This window comes from Pelobates fuscus, chromosome 8 (assembly GCF_036172605.1).
Source record: "Pelobates fuscus isolate aPelFus1 chromosome 8, aPelFus1.pri, whole genome shotgun sequence".
Classification (NCBI taxonomy): domain Eukaryota; kingdom Metazoa; phylum Chordata; class Amphibia; order Anura; family Pelobatidae; genus Pelobates; species Pelobates fuscus.
The window spans coordinates 55,889,105-55,907,746 of NC_086324.1; the positions used below are offsets into that span (position 1 = coordinate 55,889,105).

The 18,642-nt window shown below is 43.1% G+C and overlaps 1 protein-coding gene across 2 annotated transcripts in view; it reads right to left on the minus strand.

Annotated features, from left to right (window-relative positions):
• Nucleotides 1-2,622: 2,622 nt before the first annotated feature.
• The window catches only part of LOC134571533 (caspase-10-like), a 52,560-nt gene continuing 36,540 nt past the window's right edge, over nucleotides 2,623-18,642 (minus strand). For both annotated transcript variants that reach the window (XM_063429864.1, XM_063429862.1), the window contains 3 exons: nucleotides 8,686-8,791; nucleotides 6,977-7,463; nucleotides 2,623-3,557 (listed from right to left, as the gene is read on the minus strand). In XM_063429864.1, coding sequence (XP_063285934.1) covers nucleotides 3,395-3,557; nucleotides 6,977-7,463; nucleotides 8,686-8,791 — 756 coding nt within the window. In that variant the 3' untranslated portion in view covers nucleotides 2,623-3,394. The remainder of the gene's footprint in view (nucleotides 3,558-6,976; nucleotides 7,464-8,685; nucleotides 8,792-18,642) is intronic.

Sequence of the window (18,642 nt, forward strand, 5' to 3'; positions counted from 1 at the left end):
GAACAGAACTCCAGTGTTTCACTAGACAAGTACTTATGTTTGAGTTCAATCTGCTGGTGAGGTGACAATGACCACAAGTTTGCTGGGAACACATTTACATCTGATGGTACAGGGTAGCTTGAGTCTTCTTCTATGATCTGCTGTCAAAATGTTAGGAATTAGATTGTGTTAAATTGCAAACACTTCCAGTGTTTTTCCCAGAAGTCTAAATTATACGTAACTGAAATCTGGATGGTGAAAATTCAGGATAAAATAGCCAAGCTTTGCTTATAATGGAGAATTTGTCCAGATCAGCTACTTTTGCCTAAAGTTTGCAATTTGGATTTTAGTTCAGTACAATTTGAAGTTTAGTGAATAAACTTTTTTCTACTTCAGTTTAGAAAGTAAATTTAATATTGTTAATTATTCTATAATGAGAATAGCAACAAACACAATTTTCTGAAGATTTCACATTTAATTGTCAAAATATACACAATTTAAAAAAATACTTTAAAATAGTATATGCACCTCAGCAAATTGAAGAAGGAAACTCATTTGCCCATTGTGGGCAATTTGGCAGGTGAGAAATGTTGAATATCAGACGTTACAATAGTTAAGCCAGCATACATGTAGAACACAGCTTGTCACAATGGTGGGTAAATGGAGCTTCACATTCTCTTTAATAATTATGAAAAAATAACATTATGAAATAAAAAAAAATCTGATAAAAGATAGGACACACTTCAATGATATCAGTGATGGTCTTTCATAAAAAGCATAATGGCAATAAGTAATTTTAGCTACAGGGACCAGTCTATGAATGCATGAATATTGTGCTCTATAAATCATGGATTAATTGGAGAGCAATAAGGCTCCAACCAAATTTACTTGTGCATTGTTCATTAACAACAAACAGGATAAGGAAAACAAAACAACAAAGTCAAAACTCTCTATATATTTGGTGAAGAGGAGTACTGGTCATCAACTCTTTGTTATAAAGTATATGGAGCCAGTCGATCTTGAAGAGGTAACTAGAAAACTAGATTGTGAGGCTAAGGTGGGCTGGCTCCACATTTGTAAAATAGCCTTACGATCTACTGCAGCAATTATCAGAAACAAACCGTGGTGTGCTATAAATAATACCTTACAGACCGTCTCCTCAAAATCAAATCACATAATAGTGCAGAAGATCCGGTCTTCAATATTAGTAAACATGGTGTAAATAATTTATATATGGTGTTCCCACTTACATTAACCAGAGCCTATTCCACCTTGGCTCTGGGATTTTATGGCTCCACTTGAGAGGGATTTTGGTACTGAATGTATGAGAGTAGAATGCAATGGTCAGGTCTGGGAAATGGGTTAAAAATTGTGGAGAGTGCCATATAGTACTAGTTAGGAATGTAATTAGAGAGAGAAGTCCAAAATTGTAGTTGGGAGGAGTGGTGGTTGAATGAACTATGTAGTCAAGAGAAGTGTCTCAGTCTGTATATGTCAAGTTCACTAGGACAGACTATAGATATGGCCAAAGTTGGAAATAGGAAAACCAAGGAAGTGGAAGGTCTGGGATCTGCTACATAATGGCCATCATGGTAAGTGCAGGTTTTGTATAAAAGTTTATAGAGTAATGTAAGGTGTGTTTATTAAATTTGGTTCATTCAGTTAGTGGGTAGGTTGATGAACCATCTAGAAAGTTAAGGTTGCCTGTAAGTGGTTGAAATCATTACTGAGTAGGGTAAGCTTGCACCTTCTAGATAGTTTCCATGACCTAATACCAAAACAAATGATGGCAACTTAGGTTCTTGTATATGACTGCATAACAGTAAATAGTTCTGACTACTCTTAAAATTGTTTCTCAAAAAAATAATTAACCAAAAAATAAGAAGTTAACCAAGGGGAAAAAAATAACCAATAAATAGAATACTTGCATTTTTTTCTAGAAAGTTTCAATGACATGATAGTAGTCAAGTGGCACATTTGTTTTGACCAAAATACTGTCAGTTAAATGATCATCTAATATTTAAAAATAAAGATAAGGAATCTTGCTTTGCAATTACATCTTCTAGCATTCAAACATTTCTTTTTTAAATGTAGAAGTACTTTTTCTTGGGGGGGGGGAGGGGGATTCACCATTGCCACTGGTTCATACAACCAAAACGTTTGCTCAATCTGGTTGGAGTAACCTTTGAAGAAACAATTGGGTGCCCGATCTGTGCCAAAAATAGAAAGTAAGGGGCAGGGCTTGATCGCCGAGCTGGATGGACTCAAACCATGTCGTCTCCTTTATATTATACCAATGCTGGGCATCTAATTTACAGTTTTACGCCTAATATTGCCAAATGCTGAAATTATTCTGAGATGGGAATTCATGGAGCATCTTCCTAAGTGCCAGGTCTCCCTGGTCTGGCCAGGCTTCTCTTGTGTTCACAGGTCCCCCTCCCTTCCCCCTCCATCCCCATGGGTCAGTGGGATTATTCCGGTACCCATCAAGGATGCCGTGCAAATCCACCTGATGAATGAGTGAATGAGGATACATGATGGCCCCCGTCTTTGTTCCATTGCTGAATTTGGAGGCTGAGTTGCCTAAGGAGCAGAATTGTACTTTCCTAAAGGCATTCGACATGTGTAATAGATTTTGGTTTCTACACTGGAGCACTGTCCACACACTCGGGGGACCTGCCACCCAAGCACCATAACTGGTGGTGTACATGGACTTTCTCTGGACTCTGGCTTGGCCAGTGTAGGTTGGGTTATTGGGCATCCTTGCCCCTGTCAAGTCATCAGCTAACACTGTGCGGCTATCGAAGCAAGTTAATATGTAACTTGCTGCAATTAATGAGCCTAAAGCGAATTAGTTTACACTATTTCTTTCCATTGCTTGTTTTAACATTTTTTTAGTTTTCCTTACTCATAGATGGTCTAAAGTATAATTTTTATTCTTCTATATGCGAGTCCAGTTATACAAAGCTCCTTGGTGAATCTAATCTATGATCTTTGAATTCGCATGGCTGCTTCCTTGCTTCTCACTTTCTATGAGTCTATGTCAAATCAAACGCACATCAGATATCTAAGCCTAATTATATTATTTCATGATTCAAGTCTGGTTCAGATGCATTACTCATAGCTGTACTATTGATGTGTTGACTGGATCATATAATTTACCGTTTTCATAGCAGCATTGTATATCAGTTCAATACTGTTATTTCTGGTTATACTCATGGTTTTGCAGTAGTATAAAATTAGGTTTGTAATTCTGACATATATATACGCATGTGTGTAGCGCTCATCTGATAATATTTTATTTCGACTGTATTCTGCTGATACCTCAATATAAAAACAAAAAAAGAGATTAAGAAAAATAGAAATTGCCATGGATGGTGTGATGTTGTGGGGTGCTGAAGCAGTGTATGCCATTTCAATCTTGTATATTGTTATAAGGCTTACAAGGCACAGGGAATATAAGCTTCTTTAGTAGAGTGTATGATGGTTGAGGCATTTGTTTAATACGTCCTGCTTGGTGTTCCTTCCTGCTGACATCTCTGTTTACTTTTGTAAGAATGGACAAAATATCTTCACCACTGTAAAATAACAGATTCACAGTTTAAAATTATGTCACGTATATCAGTTAAATTTACATGTACAAATGAAGAAAATGCAATTTTAGCCTTAAATGGTAACGAGCATATTAAATCATATTTTAAAGAGCTTTTAAGTTGTACAAATACATGTTTTGCTGAAGCAATATAATTAATAATATATTTTTTCACATGAATATTCCAAGCACCATATTTATTACAGCCCACTATAGTGGTTATGGTGTCAGGATGCCTTGGTACCCTCCCAGAGTAAGTATTCAAACCAACTGCAAATGGCTTGATTACTTGCCTGGAGGCTGCCGGTCTCCAGTCACCTCTTTTTCTGCAGCCCAGAAGCTTCAGCATTAAGCTGAGCCAAGAAGTGCAGCTTTAAACTTATTGGCCGAGAGTGCTCAACTGATGCGCTCAGCCAATGAACCATTCCTACATTACAGTTATTAGCTTAGAGGAACTAACAGGCTCCAAGGAAAGAGGTAAGCAGCAAACAAAGAAATTGACTTTCCAAATACAGCGGTCTCACCTCTCTCTCAACACTACAACTGAATCGCACTACACTGAGCAAGGTAATAATGAAACAACATAAACGCTCACTATTAGGGTGGAGTCTCTGGGATTGTCAAGAACATCACAATGTAAAAGAAAGCTAATAACCGCAGTTACGGAAAAATACAACAGTGTCCAATTCTTCAATAAAATCAATATATAAAATGTATTCATCTCTTAAAGCAATACAATATGGATAAAGTGAGAATTTAAAGGCAATTTTAATCACTATCTATCACAATCTATTTCTATCACTATCTATTTCTATCAATCTGTCTATTTCTTTCTTTCTATCTATCTCTATCTATCTATCTATTTTTATCTATTTCTCTCAGTCACCCACACACACTCTTTCACTCACCCACACTCACTTACTCACTCACTTGCTCACTCACTCTCACCCACACTCACTAACCCTCTCTCCCACTCTCACCCACACTCACTCACTCTCTCACCCACACTCAGTCACTCTCCCACACTCAGTCTCTCACCCACACTCACTTACGCTCACTCTTCCACACTCACTCTCACCCACACTAACTCACACTCACTTACTCACCCACACTCACACTCACTTACTCACCCACACTCACTCTCTCACCCATCCACACTCACTCACCCACATTGACTTACTCACCCACCCACACTTACTCACACACACTCTCACTCACACACACTCACTTACTCACCCACACTCACTCACAAAATACATTTATTACAGTTTGGATCCTCCTGCTTGGTCTCTGGTCAGCCTGCAAGCCAGAGCCGCTGTGTGTCTTATCTCCCCACACTGTCGGCTCTGATTGCTGACAGGCTCCGGGGATAACTACAGGGCACAGGAGGCGTGTTCAGAGTGCCTCCTGGTATCACGTTTGATGTATTCACCCAAGCGTGAAGACGTCAAATGTGATGAATGCGAATTAGGCAGACCTGAACTTGGAAGTCCCTCTGGTGGCCGTCTGAGTGACTTCCACTGGAGGTGTTCCTAGCTTCCAAGGTAAACACTGCCTTTTCTCAGAAAATACAGTGTTTACATGAGAGAGGCTACAGGGAGCTTTTGTTCTCACCTGACCAACCTAATTAAGCTGAAGTTGTTCGGGTGACTATAGTGTCCTTTAAAGAACAACGTGATTCATATAAAATTTATTTACGTTGTCAAGATCAGAGGTGAGCAGCACCAAAAGACACCAGGTACGTTGCCAAACCACTTGCGAATGGTTTTACTACTTAAATTGGGAGGGTGCCAGGACACTCTGGGAACCAAAACCACTACAGCGGGCTCTAGTGGTTATGCTGCTAGGAATGCTCCTTAAAGGGACACTATAGTCACCTGAACAACTTTAGCTTAATGAAGCAGTTTTGGTGTATAGAACATGCCCCTGCAGCCTCACTGCTCAACCCTCTGCCATTTAGGAGTTAAATCTCTTTATTTATGAACCCTAGTCACACCTCCCTGCATGTGACTTGCACAGCCTTCCATAAACACTTCCTGTAAAGAAAGCCCTATTTAGGCTTTCTTTATTGCAAGTTCTGTTTAATTAAGATTTTCTTATCCCCTGCTATGTTAATAGCTTGCTAGACCCTGCAAGAGCCTCATGTATGTGATTAAAGTTCAATTTAGAGATTGAGATACAATTATTTAAGGTAAATTACATCTGTTTGAAAGTGAAACCTGTTTTTGTTTCATGCAGGCTCTGTCAATCATAGCCAGGGGAGGTGTGGCTAGGGCTGCATAAACAGAAACAAAGTGATTTAACTCCTAAATGACAGTGAATTGAGCAGTGAAATCGCAGGGGAATGATCTATACACTAAAACTGCTTTATTTAGCTAAAGTCATTTAGGTGACTAAAGTGTTCCTTTAAATACCAATTTCAACTTTGTTAAAATAATTGTATATATGCTACAAGATGTATTATGAAGTATGCCACACTTCAAATCTGATTAGACAAATCCACACTGACAGGTGTAAAGATATTCTTTATGGTCCTTGCCATGAAAATAGGCCATATTAATGGGAAACTATAGTGCCAGGAAAACAAAGTTGTTTTCCTGGCACTATAGCTCCCTATAGTGCCCCTCTGTGAATGCACCCCTTATGCCCCCCACCCCAGTGCAAAAGGGGTTAAAACCACTTCAGTGACATATCAGAGTCCGTCTTTGCTCCTCCCCCGCCGACATAAGCCCGCAGAAGAGACCTAATGCGCATGTGCGATGGTGGTCGCGCTCACATTAGTACTTCCTCCATAGGAAAGCATTAATGCTTTTATATGGGGTTTTGGATGGCGCTGGATGTCCTCATGCTTAGCGTGAGGACATCCAGCATCAGTTAGGCGAAAAAGTCGCCTAACGACTCGGAGGACCCTCTAATGGGTGTCTGGTAGACAGCCACTAGAGGTGGCGTTAACCCACAAAGATAGAAAACTGCAATAATTACCTCTGCAGGGTTATGGGACCTGGGAATATGCACTCAGACCATTGCCTATAGTGTCCTTTTAGTATTTGGTGTGGCCAACAACAATGGCTTTTGTAAGGTAAGTAGTAAACTCTTTATAAAGAACCCATAAAGATTTAAAACGTTTTCCAATTTATTAGAGCAAATATATATATATATTCTATAAATCTACTGATACGTTTGCAAACTCCATGTCATGATTAAAAAGGCTGTCATCCCCCCCCCCCCCCCTAAGTATTATTCCTTCAACCAGTCAGCTAAAGGAGACACAAATTTAAATTTTTATACTTAAATGGCTTTTTTTAAGACTTTCTTTTCACATTTTTGTTTAGCAGCAATAAGCATTGGCTGCTATGTAATAAATGCCAAATGTAGTTTACCTTTTTGATCAGGAAACCTACTAACCTTGGAACCATTTCTACCAAGTTCTTGCAAAGGGCTTGAATGTACCACGTTCCTTCTTTCACATGTCTGTAGGAGAAATGACCATCTACTGTTGACATGCCTATTAATAAATCTGCATCTGCTGGAATGCTTACAGCGTACTTCTTCTTCTTTACCGATATAGCAGCATCAGGTTGGATAGGATATGCAGTCTGTGGTTGTTTCCCTTGACATGCTTGTATAAAAAAAAGCTTAGGTTTTCCAGCCAGTGTCGGGCAATTGGTTGGGATGAAACTGGCTATAACATCATTGATGGGTACAGATACATTGTCTGTTCCCATTACCGTTCCAGATTCTCCATGTGTCAAGATACAACATGTAAAACAATCTCTGTCGCTATGGTCTTTCTTTGAGAATTCCTCCAGGCGTTTCGATATATCGTCTGCTGTTTGTTCTGTAAATGTCTCCACTTCAAATCCAAGCCATGTAAACACACCCTTCAAGTCCTCTAAAAGATACAATTAAAATACCAATTATTAGGAATCCAGTGTTCCTTTCTGTCAAGCATTCAAAGTGCTTGGTGATGCCAAACATGACTTTCGTTTATTGAAAGTCTTTACTAGGAAGAACATCCCAAAACTATCCAGGGGGAGAGTAGGGGCAAGTGGGCAGGACCATGAGAGCGAAGCCCATAATCCAGGCTGGTCCCCTCACTAACACGCAGCCTAGGTAATGCCCAGCCTTCGGAACCATGCAGGGAGTGCTGCTGAAGCGCTCCCTGCATTGTTCTGCCACCTGCTGCACAGAGCGATCACATCTAATGATACACCTGCGTTTTGCTGCCCAGGGACAGTTCCCTTGTATTCCCAAATACAGGACACCATGGAACTAAAGCAGGACAGGAACCCAAAACATTGTAAACATTGTCATTTCTTGCAATGTTTACATTTGTCGCATTGGTTACATTTGTCGTACTGCAGAGACAGGATTTATGCACCAAAATCATTACATTAAGATATCGAGCTTTTGGTGTTTAGAGTGTACCTTAAAAAAAAATCTCCTACATAATTTGCCTTCAGCCTGCAAGGAAGTTTGTGAGCTTCGAGCCATACATATTCTTTTTCCCTCTCAGACAATGAGGTAAATATTATTCTTTAATTAATGATGTCTCTGATGCAGAACAAGTCTGACAAGGACAACGTTCGAGACAAACAGGAGAAACCACTTTTCAGTTCTTAAGGGATCTACGTTCCAGAATTCCAAATGGGCTGTCTATGACCCATGTCTAAGTTCTTAGATATCTGGACTACAAAGTCCCTGGGAAAAAACCTCAAGAAAAATTAAATAATCCATTTTGCCACTTTAATGGACTGTGCTCATATATATAGACTTGTGTATATACTGTATATATAACCATTAATACAAACTAACGGGGGATTGCCAAGACCATCTATTGAAAACAAGATGTGTAGTACACACGCATTGTGAGATGTTTTACTTTGGAAACTATCACTACTAGCTAATGTTAGTGGCAGCTACTTTAGTGAGTAACAGCTTATTCGTAAACCTGACTGGCAAAGTTGGAAACGAGACCAAAGTTGCTATGATAGAAGTTATGTACAAACGTTAATGTGGAAATCAGATTTTTGTTCTAAAGAAGGACAAAGTTATGTACCCACTAAATAATCTAAAAAAAAATGTAATTCACTCAAAGTCTGAATATAACTCACGTGCATCTTTTTGTGTCCCTTGTCTTGGTAGGCTTTTCATGAACAATGAGTTACTTACAATCAAGCAGTAACCCCTGTGCTTATGATTCATTGCATAAATAGAAGTCTGTGAGAAAAAGGTAAAAAAAAAAATAACAACTTTTGTATTGGTATCCATCTTTCATAATTAAAAAAAAATTAAAAATAATGATGCCCTGGCATCTCCCAATTGCAAGCAGCACCGAACACACCCTAGGTAAGGGGTCAAACTATGCTAAAACAGGTTGACTTCATACCGGGATCCACATGCACCACTCGATGCCACCACTACAGCCAAAAGAGAGCAGGAAGCTCCTGCTTAGGAGCTTCCATTAGCTCTCCTGAGCTAAGCTGTGCTGTGCATAAGCTGATCACTCTAAGTCAATGAGCTAAGCCCTGTACCATCGGGCTTAGCTCATACAGAGAGCTCATAGCTCTCTACAGGTTGTAGTGGAGACAGGGAGCTGTATCTTTGATACAAGAACTAGATTACAGTTGAATGCATGCTGGATATTACACTTAATGCCTCTCTACCACTTCCTTTCTTTGCTGCAAAGAAGACATAATTTGCTCAAAGCGTTGTGTGGGAAAGGTACTTAAAGGGACATTATAGTCACTAGAACAATTTTAGCTTAATTAAACAGTGTTTGTGTATAGATCATGTCCCTACTCAAGTCTCTGTCATTTAGAAGTTAAATGAATGTGTTTATGGAGCTCAGACCTCCCTCCATGTAACATGCACAGCCTTCCTAAACATTTCCTGCAAAGTGAGATCTAAAGTTTACACTTTCTTTATTGCAAATTCTGTTTATTTTAGAATGTATCTCCTGCACTGTTAATAGCATGTTAGACCTTGCAGGGAGATTCTTTAAGCAAAGAAAGTTCATTTTACATCACAGGAGATAAAAAAAAACTTCTAAAATAAGTTAACATTTGATTTAAAATGACCTCTTTTTTCATGTGCACTGCACTAGCACTGCATGGACAGAAACAAAAGTGATTTAGCTCCTAAATGGCAGAGAATTGAGCAATGAGACTGCAGGGTCATGATCTATACACTAAAACTGCTTCATTAAACTGAAGTAGTTTTGTTGACTATAATGTCCCTTTAAAATACTGATATTATACTCTTTAAATGGAAATAGATATTACTCTTTTTTTATAGGGTTTAGAAAAAAAACATTTATGCTTAAATGTAGTGGTAATAGTTTTATGAACCCTGTTATTCCTCTGCAATACTTTAGTTTATTGGAATACAGTGTCCATTTTGCTGTCAAGGGCCAATACACTACAGATTCAATCAAGGGACATTATAATCATTAGAACAACTACAGCTCATTGTAGTTGTTTTGGTGAGTATAGTCAGTCCCTGCAGGCATTTTTGGGCAAACACTCTCTTTTCAGAGAAAAAGCAGTGTTTACATTACAGCATAGGGACACTCTTCAGATGGCCACTGAAGGTGCTTCCTGGGGCAGTGCTGCAAAGTGTGCAAGCTACCTAAATGGTGGTTTTAACACTATAGCTTTAGGAATACATGTTTGTGTTCCTGACCCTATAGTGTTCCTTTAACTAAACTGTCAGTTGTCAGGAAGTGACCAGAGAATTACAAATATTGGAGCTGGAAAAGTGTGGTTCAACAATGTATCCAGTTACGCTAATGTAGCCTACAATTAGCAATTCTTGAAAATTCCTGGTTTTGTGACTATCCCTGCAGGTTTTACGCACTAAACTGCTTATTATTTTAGAACTGACTTAAGAATTACAGAGTTTAGGCCAAAAAGCTGAATATATATATATATATATATATATTCAGCTTTTTGGCCTAAACTCTGTAATTCTTAAGTCAGTTCTAAAATAATAAGCAGTTTAGTGCGTAAAAACCTGCAGGGATAGTATATATAGGGATATATATATATATATATATATATATATATATATATATATATATATATATATATATATATTCAGCTTTTTGGCCTAAACTCTGTAATTCTTAAGTCAGTTCTAAAATAATAAGCAGTTTAGTGCGTAAAACCTGCAGGGATAGTCACAAAACCAGGAATTTTCAAGAATTGCTAATTGTAGGCTACATTAGCGTAACTGGATACATTGTTGAACCACACTTTTCCAGCTCCAATATTTGTAATTCTCTGGTCACTTCCTGACAACTGACAGTTTAGTTAAAGGAACACTATAGGGTCAGGAACACAAACATGTATTCCTAAAGCTATAGTGTTAAAACCACCATTTAGGTAGCTTGCACACTTTGCAGCACTGCCCCAGGAAGCACTCACTTTTGTTGCCAACGGTTTAGACATTAATGGCTGTGTGTTGAGTTATTTTGAAGGGACAGCAAATTTACACTGTTATACAGGCTGTACACTACTTTACATTGTAGCAGAGTGTCATTTCTTCAGTGTTGTCACATGAAAAGATATAATAAAATATTTACAAAAATGTGAGATGTGTACTCACTTTTGTGAGATACTGTATATGTATGTGTATATACATATATATCCTAAGTTGTGTTTCAAAGCTGTTGTATACAGCAAACACAGACTCAAAAGAATCCATGTTTAAAATGGAATGAGGCAAAAAATTTGATACTTTGTTAAAATAATTTGCATATGCCCACCCCCACATATGCATATGCAGAATCCTTTGCGGTAGTAACATCACTGCAGATTTGGGATTTCTGTGGGAAAAGCAAGTCCTATGGCTTGACTGGTGTGCAGATTTTTGTTTAACATTGTATTAACTAATATATATATATATATATATATAGTAATGGGAAAACAAAAGTATGCCTTCTTTGAATTCCATAGTTTTACATCAGGACATAATCAGCTCTTCCTTAGCAGGGTTTAGGTAAATACAACCTTAGATGAACAACACATGACATATTACACCGTGTCAATATTTATTTACGAAAAATAAAGCCACAATGAAGAAGCCATGTGGGAAAAAACTAAGTACACCTTGTAATTCAATAGCTTGTAGAACAATCTTTAACAGCAATAAGTTGAATTAATCATTTTCTCTATGACTTTATCAGTCTCTCATATTGTTGTGGAGGAATTTTGGCCCAATCTTCTCTATAATGTTGCTTCAATTCATTGAGGTTTGCTACATGGGCGTCCGCAAGGGGGGGTACTTGCCTCCCCCTGGATTTTTCAGATTGTGCTGTTATTTTTCTTATGAAACTTAGAATACAGTGCAACACCAGCCAATAGGTGGCGTTGTGTATGGAGAGAGGCAGGGATCGGAAGCTACATCTTATCCCTGCTTCTCTCTCCTGACTGAATCTGCAGGGGAGCAGCACAGAGTGCAGACAGCAACCCCCAGACTGCAGAGACAGCCTACAGATCAGGTAAGTGAGGCATGAGGGTGGGGGGGCAGGCTACAGACCAGGTAAGTGAGGATAGGAGGGGCAGCCTACAGATCAGGTAAGAGATGGATGGGGATGGTAGCTTACAGATCAGGTAAGTGAGGGATGGGGAGACAGGTTACAGATCAAGTAAGTAAGGGATGGGGTGGCAGCCTACAGATCAGGTAATTCAGGGATGAGGGGGGCAGCCTACAGATCAGTGATGGATGGAGGGCAGCTTACAGATCAGGTAAGTGAGGGATGGGGGGGTAGCCTACAGATAAGGTAATTCAGGGATGAGGGGGCAGCCTACAGATCAGGTAAGTGAGGGATGGGGAAAGCTTACAGATCAGGTAAGTGAGGGATGGAGGGGCAGCTTACAGATCAGGTAAGTGAGGGATGAGGGGGCAGCCTACAGGAAGGGTCAGCAACGAGCAGAAAGGGGCAGCAAGATGCAGCAAGGAGAAGGAAGGGTCTACAAGGAGCAGAAAGGGTTTGCAAGGAGAAGGAAGGGGCAGGAAAGGACAGAAGGAGCACAAAAGTAATGGAGCAGAAAGAATCAGAAGGAGCACAAAGGTAAAGTAGGATACGGAGCAGGAAGGAGAAGGAACAGAAATGAGCAGAAAGGGGCAGAAGGAGCACAAAGGTAAAGTAGAAGGAGCAGAAAGGGTCTGCAAGGAGCAGAAAGGGATCAGAAACATAAAGGAGCAGAAAGGCGCAAAAGAAGCAGAAAGGTAAAAAAGCATAAGGAGCCAAGGAGGAGAGAAAACAGTGTCAGAAGAAAAAGAAGACTGTGTCAAATAAAGGAGATGAAAAGGCGATTGGAGCAGGAAGGACAAGTGAAGTGATCCCTCCACTTTATTCTGGACACCACATCCTAAGGCTTAGGTACCTGGGCCTGGCAGGGAAACTTTGGACCTTATCATCTCCCCAGGTAAAAAATGTGTTCACTTTTATTTACTGAGTGTCAGGAAGTAGTGAGTGCTGCTGGGTAGGGGTGTGTTGCTGTCAGTATCAGTAGCTCCCCCCAAAAAAGTAAAACATTTTTATAAACTGGGAACTAGCGATTGGCTTAGAGCGTCTGCTGACCATGCTAGTCAATCTGCGACACCCATGCCTGACGTCAATCTGCACTTCCTCACACTCCGTTTCAGAAGCCGAATAACACTGAGCGACCTGGAGATCTGGAGCTGGAGGAAGCCTTTGGAGTTAAACCATTTGAGAGCAGTTTAACCCCTTAAAGGAAAGAGAGCACCCAGGGGCCTCCTGGCATCATAGCATTTTCATTTAGATGAAGTTGTTATGAAGACCAGAATTTTTACTTTAATTTAATTAAAGGAACACTATAGTGTCAGGAATACATGTATTCCTGACACCATAGTTGAGAAAACACTATTCACCCTTGCATTACGTGATAATGACTATGCCACTTCCTTTCATGACACTGTCAGATAGGAACCAAGCATGTATGTCATTACACCCCCCTCCAGGGGCGTATTAGCCGCGAGGCAAACAAGGCATTTGCCTTGGGCGGCATTTTCCAGGGGGCGGCAAAAAACGCCGCCCCCAAATGCCCAAGGCAAATGTCTTGTTAGCCTTGCGGCTAACAGACATGCTGGGCTGGTTGCTGGGCGGCCGGCGAGGGAGCTCTTCCCCTGAGCTCTCTGCTCAGCTCCATCGCGCGTCGCCCGCAGAGTGAGACTGGGAGCCGGAATATGACGTCATATTCCGGCTCCGCCTCCCAGCCTCACTCTGCGGGCGGCGCGCGAGGGAGCTGAGCAGAGAGCTCAGGGGAAGAGCTCCCTCGCCGGCCACCCAGCCTGCCCGCCAGTGCCTCCCTGCAGCCACTGGACCACCAGGGAATGGGAGAACCCCCCCCACCCCCAGCATTCCCAAAGGTAAGGAGGCGGGGGGGGGGGGGGGGGAGTAAATAAAAAAAAAAAATGTGTTAATGTGAGTGTGTGTGTCTCTGACTGTGTGTGTCTGATAGTGTGTGTGTGTGTGTGTGTGTGTGTCTGTTAGTGTGTGTGTGTGTGACTGTTAGTGTTTGTCTGTTAGTGTGTGTGTGTGTGTGTCTGTTAGTGTGTGTGTGTCTGTTAGTGTGTGTGTCTGACTGTGTGTGTCTGACTGTGTGTCCGACAGTGTGTCTGTTAGTGTGTGTGTCTCACTGTGTGTGTCTGTTAGTGTGTGTGTGTCCGACTGTGTGTGTCTGTTAGTGTGTGTGTGTCTGACTGTGTGTGTTTGTTAGTGTGTGTGTCTCACTGTGTGTGTCTGTTAGTGTGTGTGTGTTTGTTAGTGTGTGTCCGACTGTGTGTGTTTGTTAGTGTGTGTCTGTTAGTGTGTGTGTCCGACTGTGTGTGTTTGTTAGTGTGTGTGTCTCACTGTGTGTGTCTGTTAGTGTGTGTGTGTTTGTTAGTGTGTGTCCGACTGTGTGTGTTTGTTAGTGTGTGTGTCTGTTAGTGTGTGTGTCCGACTGTGTGTGTTTGTTAGTGTGTCTCACTGTGTGTGTCTGTTAGTGTGTGTGTGTCCGACTGTGTGTGTTTGTTAGTGTGTGTGTCCGACTGTGTGTGTTTGTTAGTGTGTGTGTGTCCGACTGTGTGTGTTTGTTAGTGTGTGTGTCCGACTGTGTGTGTTTGTTAGTGTGTGTGTCTCACTGTGTGTGTCTGTTAGTGTGTGTGTGTGTCCGACTGTGTGTGTTTGTTAGTGTGTGTGTCCGACTGTGTGTGTTTGTTAGTGTGTGTGTGTGTCCGACTGTGTGTGTCTGTTAGCTAGTGTATGCGTATCTGTCAGTGAATGTGTGTGTATTTAGAAGGCGGGGCAGGGGGGAAGGGTTGGGTGGGGGTGGCGCGCGCGCGGGGGGGGGGGTGTCTGAGTTTTGTCCTGCCTAGGGCAGCACAAAACCAAGATACACCACTGCCCCCCTCCCCTTCCCCAGAAAAATTCCTGCGGACGCCCATGGTTTGCTAGCACTTCTTTATGTACAGCTCTCTTAAGGTCCCGTCAGAACATTTCAATTGGGTTGAGGTCTGGACTTTGACTGGGCCATTGCAACACCTCGATTCTTTTCTCTTTCAGCCATTTTGTTGATTTTGTAGATTTGCTGGTGTGCTTGGTATCATTGTCCTGTAGCATGACTCAATTTCGGCCAAACTTTAGCTGTCGGAAAGATGGTTTCACATTCGACTCTAGAATATTTTGGTATACAGAGGAGTTTATGATCGACTCAATGACTGCAAGGTTCCCAGGTCCTGTGGCTGCAAAACAAGCCCTATTCATCACCTTCCACCACTCTGCTTGACAGTTGGCATGAGGTGTTTGTGCTAATATACTGTGTTTGGTTTTCGCCAACAAATTGTGGAAATGGCTTTATAATCCTTCCCAGTTTGATGGGCAGCAACAATTGTTTCTCTAAGATCATTGCTTATGTCTTTCCTCCTTTGGCAGGGGCAGACTGAGCACTCGGGCATATTGGTCATGGACCGAGGGCCCGAGGCTCTGGGGGACCCGCCCCTGCAGCAGGAAATTAAGGCCCGGCTGGGGAGTTTAACAATCTCCCCAGCCAGCCTACAGTCAGTCATGGGCCCGCACGGCCCTCCCCCTTGTTCAGCCGGGCACAGTGACAGACAGCTAAAGGGCCCTCCCAAAGACCCACTAGGCTGTCTCTCACTGTGCCTGACTGATGAGCACAGCAGGAGAGCTGTCTGTAGTCCTGATCAGGCAGCTCCGTGCAGCATGTTTGAGAGGAAATTACATCTTGTGTCAAAAGTTCAACAAGCTTTGTGGAGCTGCCTGATAGTGTTACATGCAGCATGAAGTTTCTGACATAGCATGCCACAGGTCAGGCTCAGGGAGGAGAATTATTATTATTATTTTTTTTTTAAAAGGCTATATAATCTGTCCCCTACAGTCCCTTTATCTCCTACAACCACTCTACCCCCTAGAGCCCTTAAAATCCCTGCACCCCCTACAGCCATTAAAATACCTAAGGTCTCTTTACCTCCTACAGCCCTCTATCCCTTCACCCCTATAGACCTATTACCTCATACAACTCCTCTACCCCCTACAGCTCCACTGCCCCTTGCAGCCATTCTAACCCCTGCAGCCCTTATAACCTGTCTGCCCCCTACAGCTCCCCTGCCCCTCTACTCCTTTCAGCCTTTTTAACCCCCACAGCCCCTCTACCACCTACAGCTCCACTGCCCCTTGCACCCCCCCTACCCCCTGCAGCCACTCTAACTCGTGCAGCCACTCTAACTCGTGCAGCCCCTATAACCCTCTAGCCCCTACAGCTCTCCTGCCCCCAATACTCCCAGCAGTCATTTTAACCCGTGCAGCCCAACCTCCACCTACAGACCATAAAATTCCTGCACCCCCTACAATCCCTTTATCTTCTACAGCCCTCGACTGCCAACAGCCCTTAAAATTACTGCATCCCCTACAGACCCCTCTACCTCCTGCAGCCATTCTAACCTCTCTACCCCTACAGCTCCACTGCCCCCTGCAGCCATTCTAACAACCCATATATCCCCTCTACCCCTATAGCCATTCTAGCTCCTGCAGTCCCTCTACCCCTGCAGCCATTCTACCCCTAGAGCCCCTCTACCCCTTGCAGCCCCTCTACCACTTGTAGCCACTCTACCCCCTGCAGCCATTCAAACCCCTGCAGCCCCTATAATCCCTTTAACCCCTACAACTCCACTGCCTCCTGTGGCCCCATTATCCCCATGCAGCCCCTATAATTCCTCTACCCCCTATAGTCATTCTAATCCATGCAGCCTCCCTATCCCCTACAGCCCCTTTACCTCCTACAGCCCCTAAAATCCCTGCACACCCTACAGCCCCTCTACCCCCTACAGCCAATAAAAGCACTGCACCCCCTTACAGCCCCTATATCCCCTACACCTCTGATATTTCTGCATCAACTAAAGCCCTATTAACATCATGCACCCACTACAGTCCCTATGCCCATTACAGCTCATATGCCCACTACAGCCCATTTCCCCTGCACCCACTTCTGCATCTATTTCTCTCTGCACCCACTACAGCCCCTATCCCTCCTCTGCACCTACCACAGCCCCTTCCTTCCCTAGTACCTACCACAGCCCCTGTCCCTCCCCTACATCCACTAGAGCCCCTATAACCCCCTACCACCACTCTATAGGCTTTATTACTCCCTTTCCCCGGCATCCACTGCAGCCTTTATTCCCTTGCCCCCACTGCAGCCCCCATGTCCCCTGCACACACTACAGCCCCTATTAACTTTTGCACCCACTATGGCCTTTTCACCCTGCATCCTATGCTATGACCTCTAACCTTCTGTCACGGTAATATACCCCAACACGCAGGAATAGTTCACAGTCAAGAGACAAGAAACAGAGTTCGTCTACCGGACCTTAGAATGGCCGGACTAGGACGAGAGAAAGACAGAGTCAGAACAAGCCGAGGTCAAGGGAACTGAGAGACAGCGTAACGTAGAACAAGCCGAGGACTGGTACACAGAGGACAAAACAGCGGATAAGCAAGCAAGGATAAGGAGAGAGCGGAGTCAGGAACAAAGCCAAGGTCAAGCACCAAAAAACCAACTGAACGATACAAGCACTAAAGGGAACTGGACAGAAACCACGATAGGGCAAGGAGCAAGGGGAAACAGGTGAGTATAAAAACCCTAAGGTTCACTTTGATTGGCTCCTGTCATATCCACGCCCCCAAAACGTGAGTGAATGGGGAATGTGGCCTGACAGGGGCCAATGGGAGACTGATTCTAATTTAGTCTCCCACTGTCCCTTTAAGAGCGCGCCCGAGACGCGCGGCGCGCTCTTAGTGTCGGGCGGGACATGTGACCGCTTCTCGCGGTCACTGCCCGCCTGACTGATCCCATCGTTGGCTGAGCCGCGCGCGGCTAGAAGGGAGGACCCCGGCCGGCCCCTGGAGAGGGTAAGTACCGCTACAGTACCCCCCCCTGAAGACACGCCCACCGGGCGGGGAGGAGCAGGCCTGGCAGGAAAACGAGCGTGGAAAGAACGCACAAGGCGAGGAGCGTGAACAGCGTCAGCGGAAATCCAACTGCGTTCCTCAGGCCCATAGCCCTTCCAATGTACCAGATATTGGAGGCGACCCCGAAGCAAGCGAGAGTCAATTACAGCCGCCACTTCAAACTCCTCATGGCCCTCCACCGAAACCGGAGGAGGAGGGGGGATATGCCGAGTAAAACGGTTGCACAGGAGGGGTTTTAACAAGGAGGTATGAAACACGTTAGGAATGCGTAGATTTTTTGGAAGATCCAATGCATACGAGACAGGATTAACCACATGTAAGATACGAAAAGGACCAATAAAACGAGGGGCCAACTTCATAGAAGGCACACGAAGACGAATATTGCGAGTAGAAAGCCAAACCCGGTCTCCCACCGCATAGGATGGAGCCGCCCTGCGATGCTTGTCAGCGTGAACCTTCTGGCGAGCAGCTGAGGCCACCAAAGAACACTGAACCTGCTCCCAAGTATTACGTAGACTAGCCAAATGTTCGTCCAGAGCTGGCATGCCCTGTAAGGAGAATGCAGCTGGAAGAACCA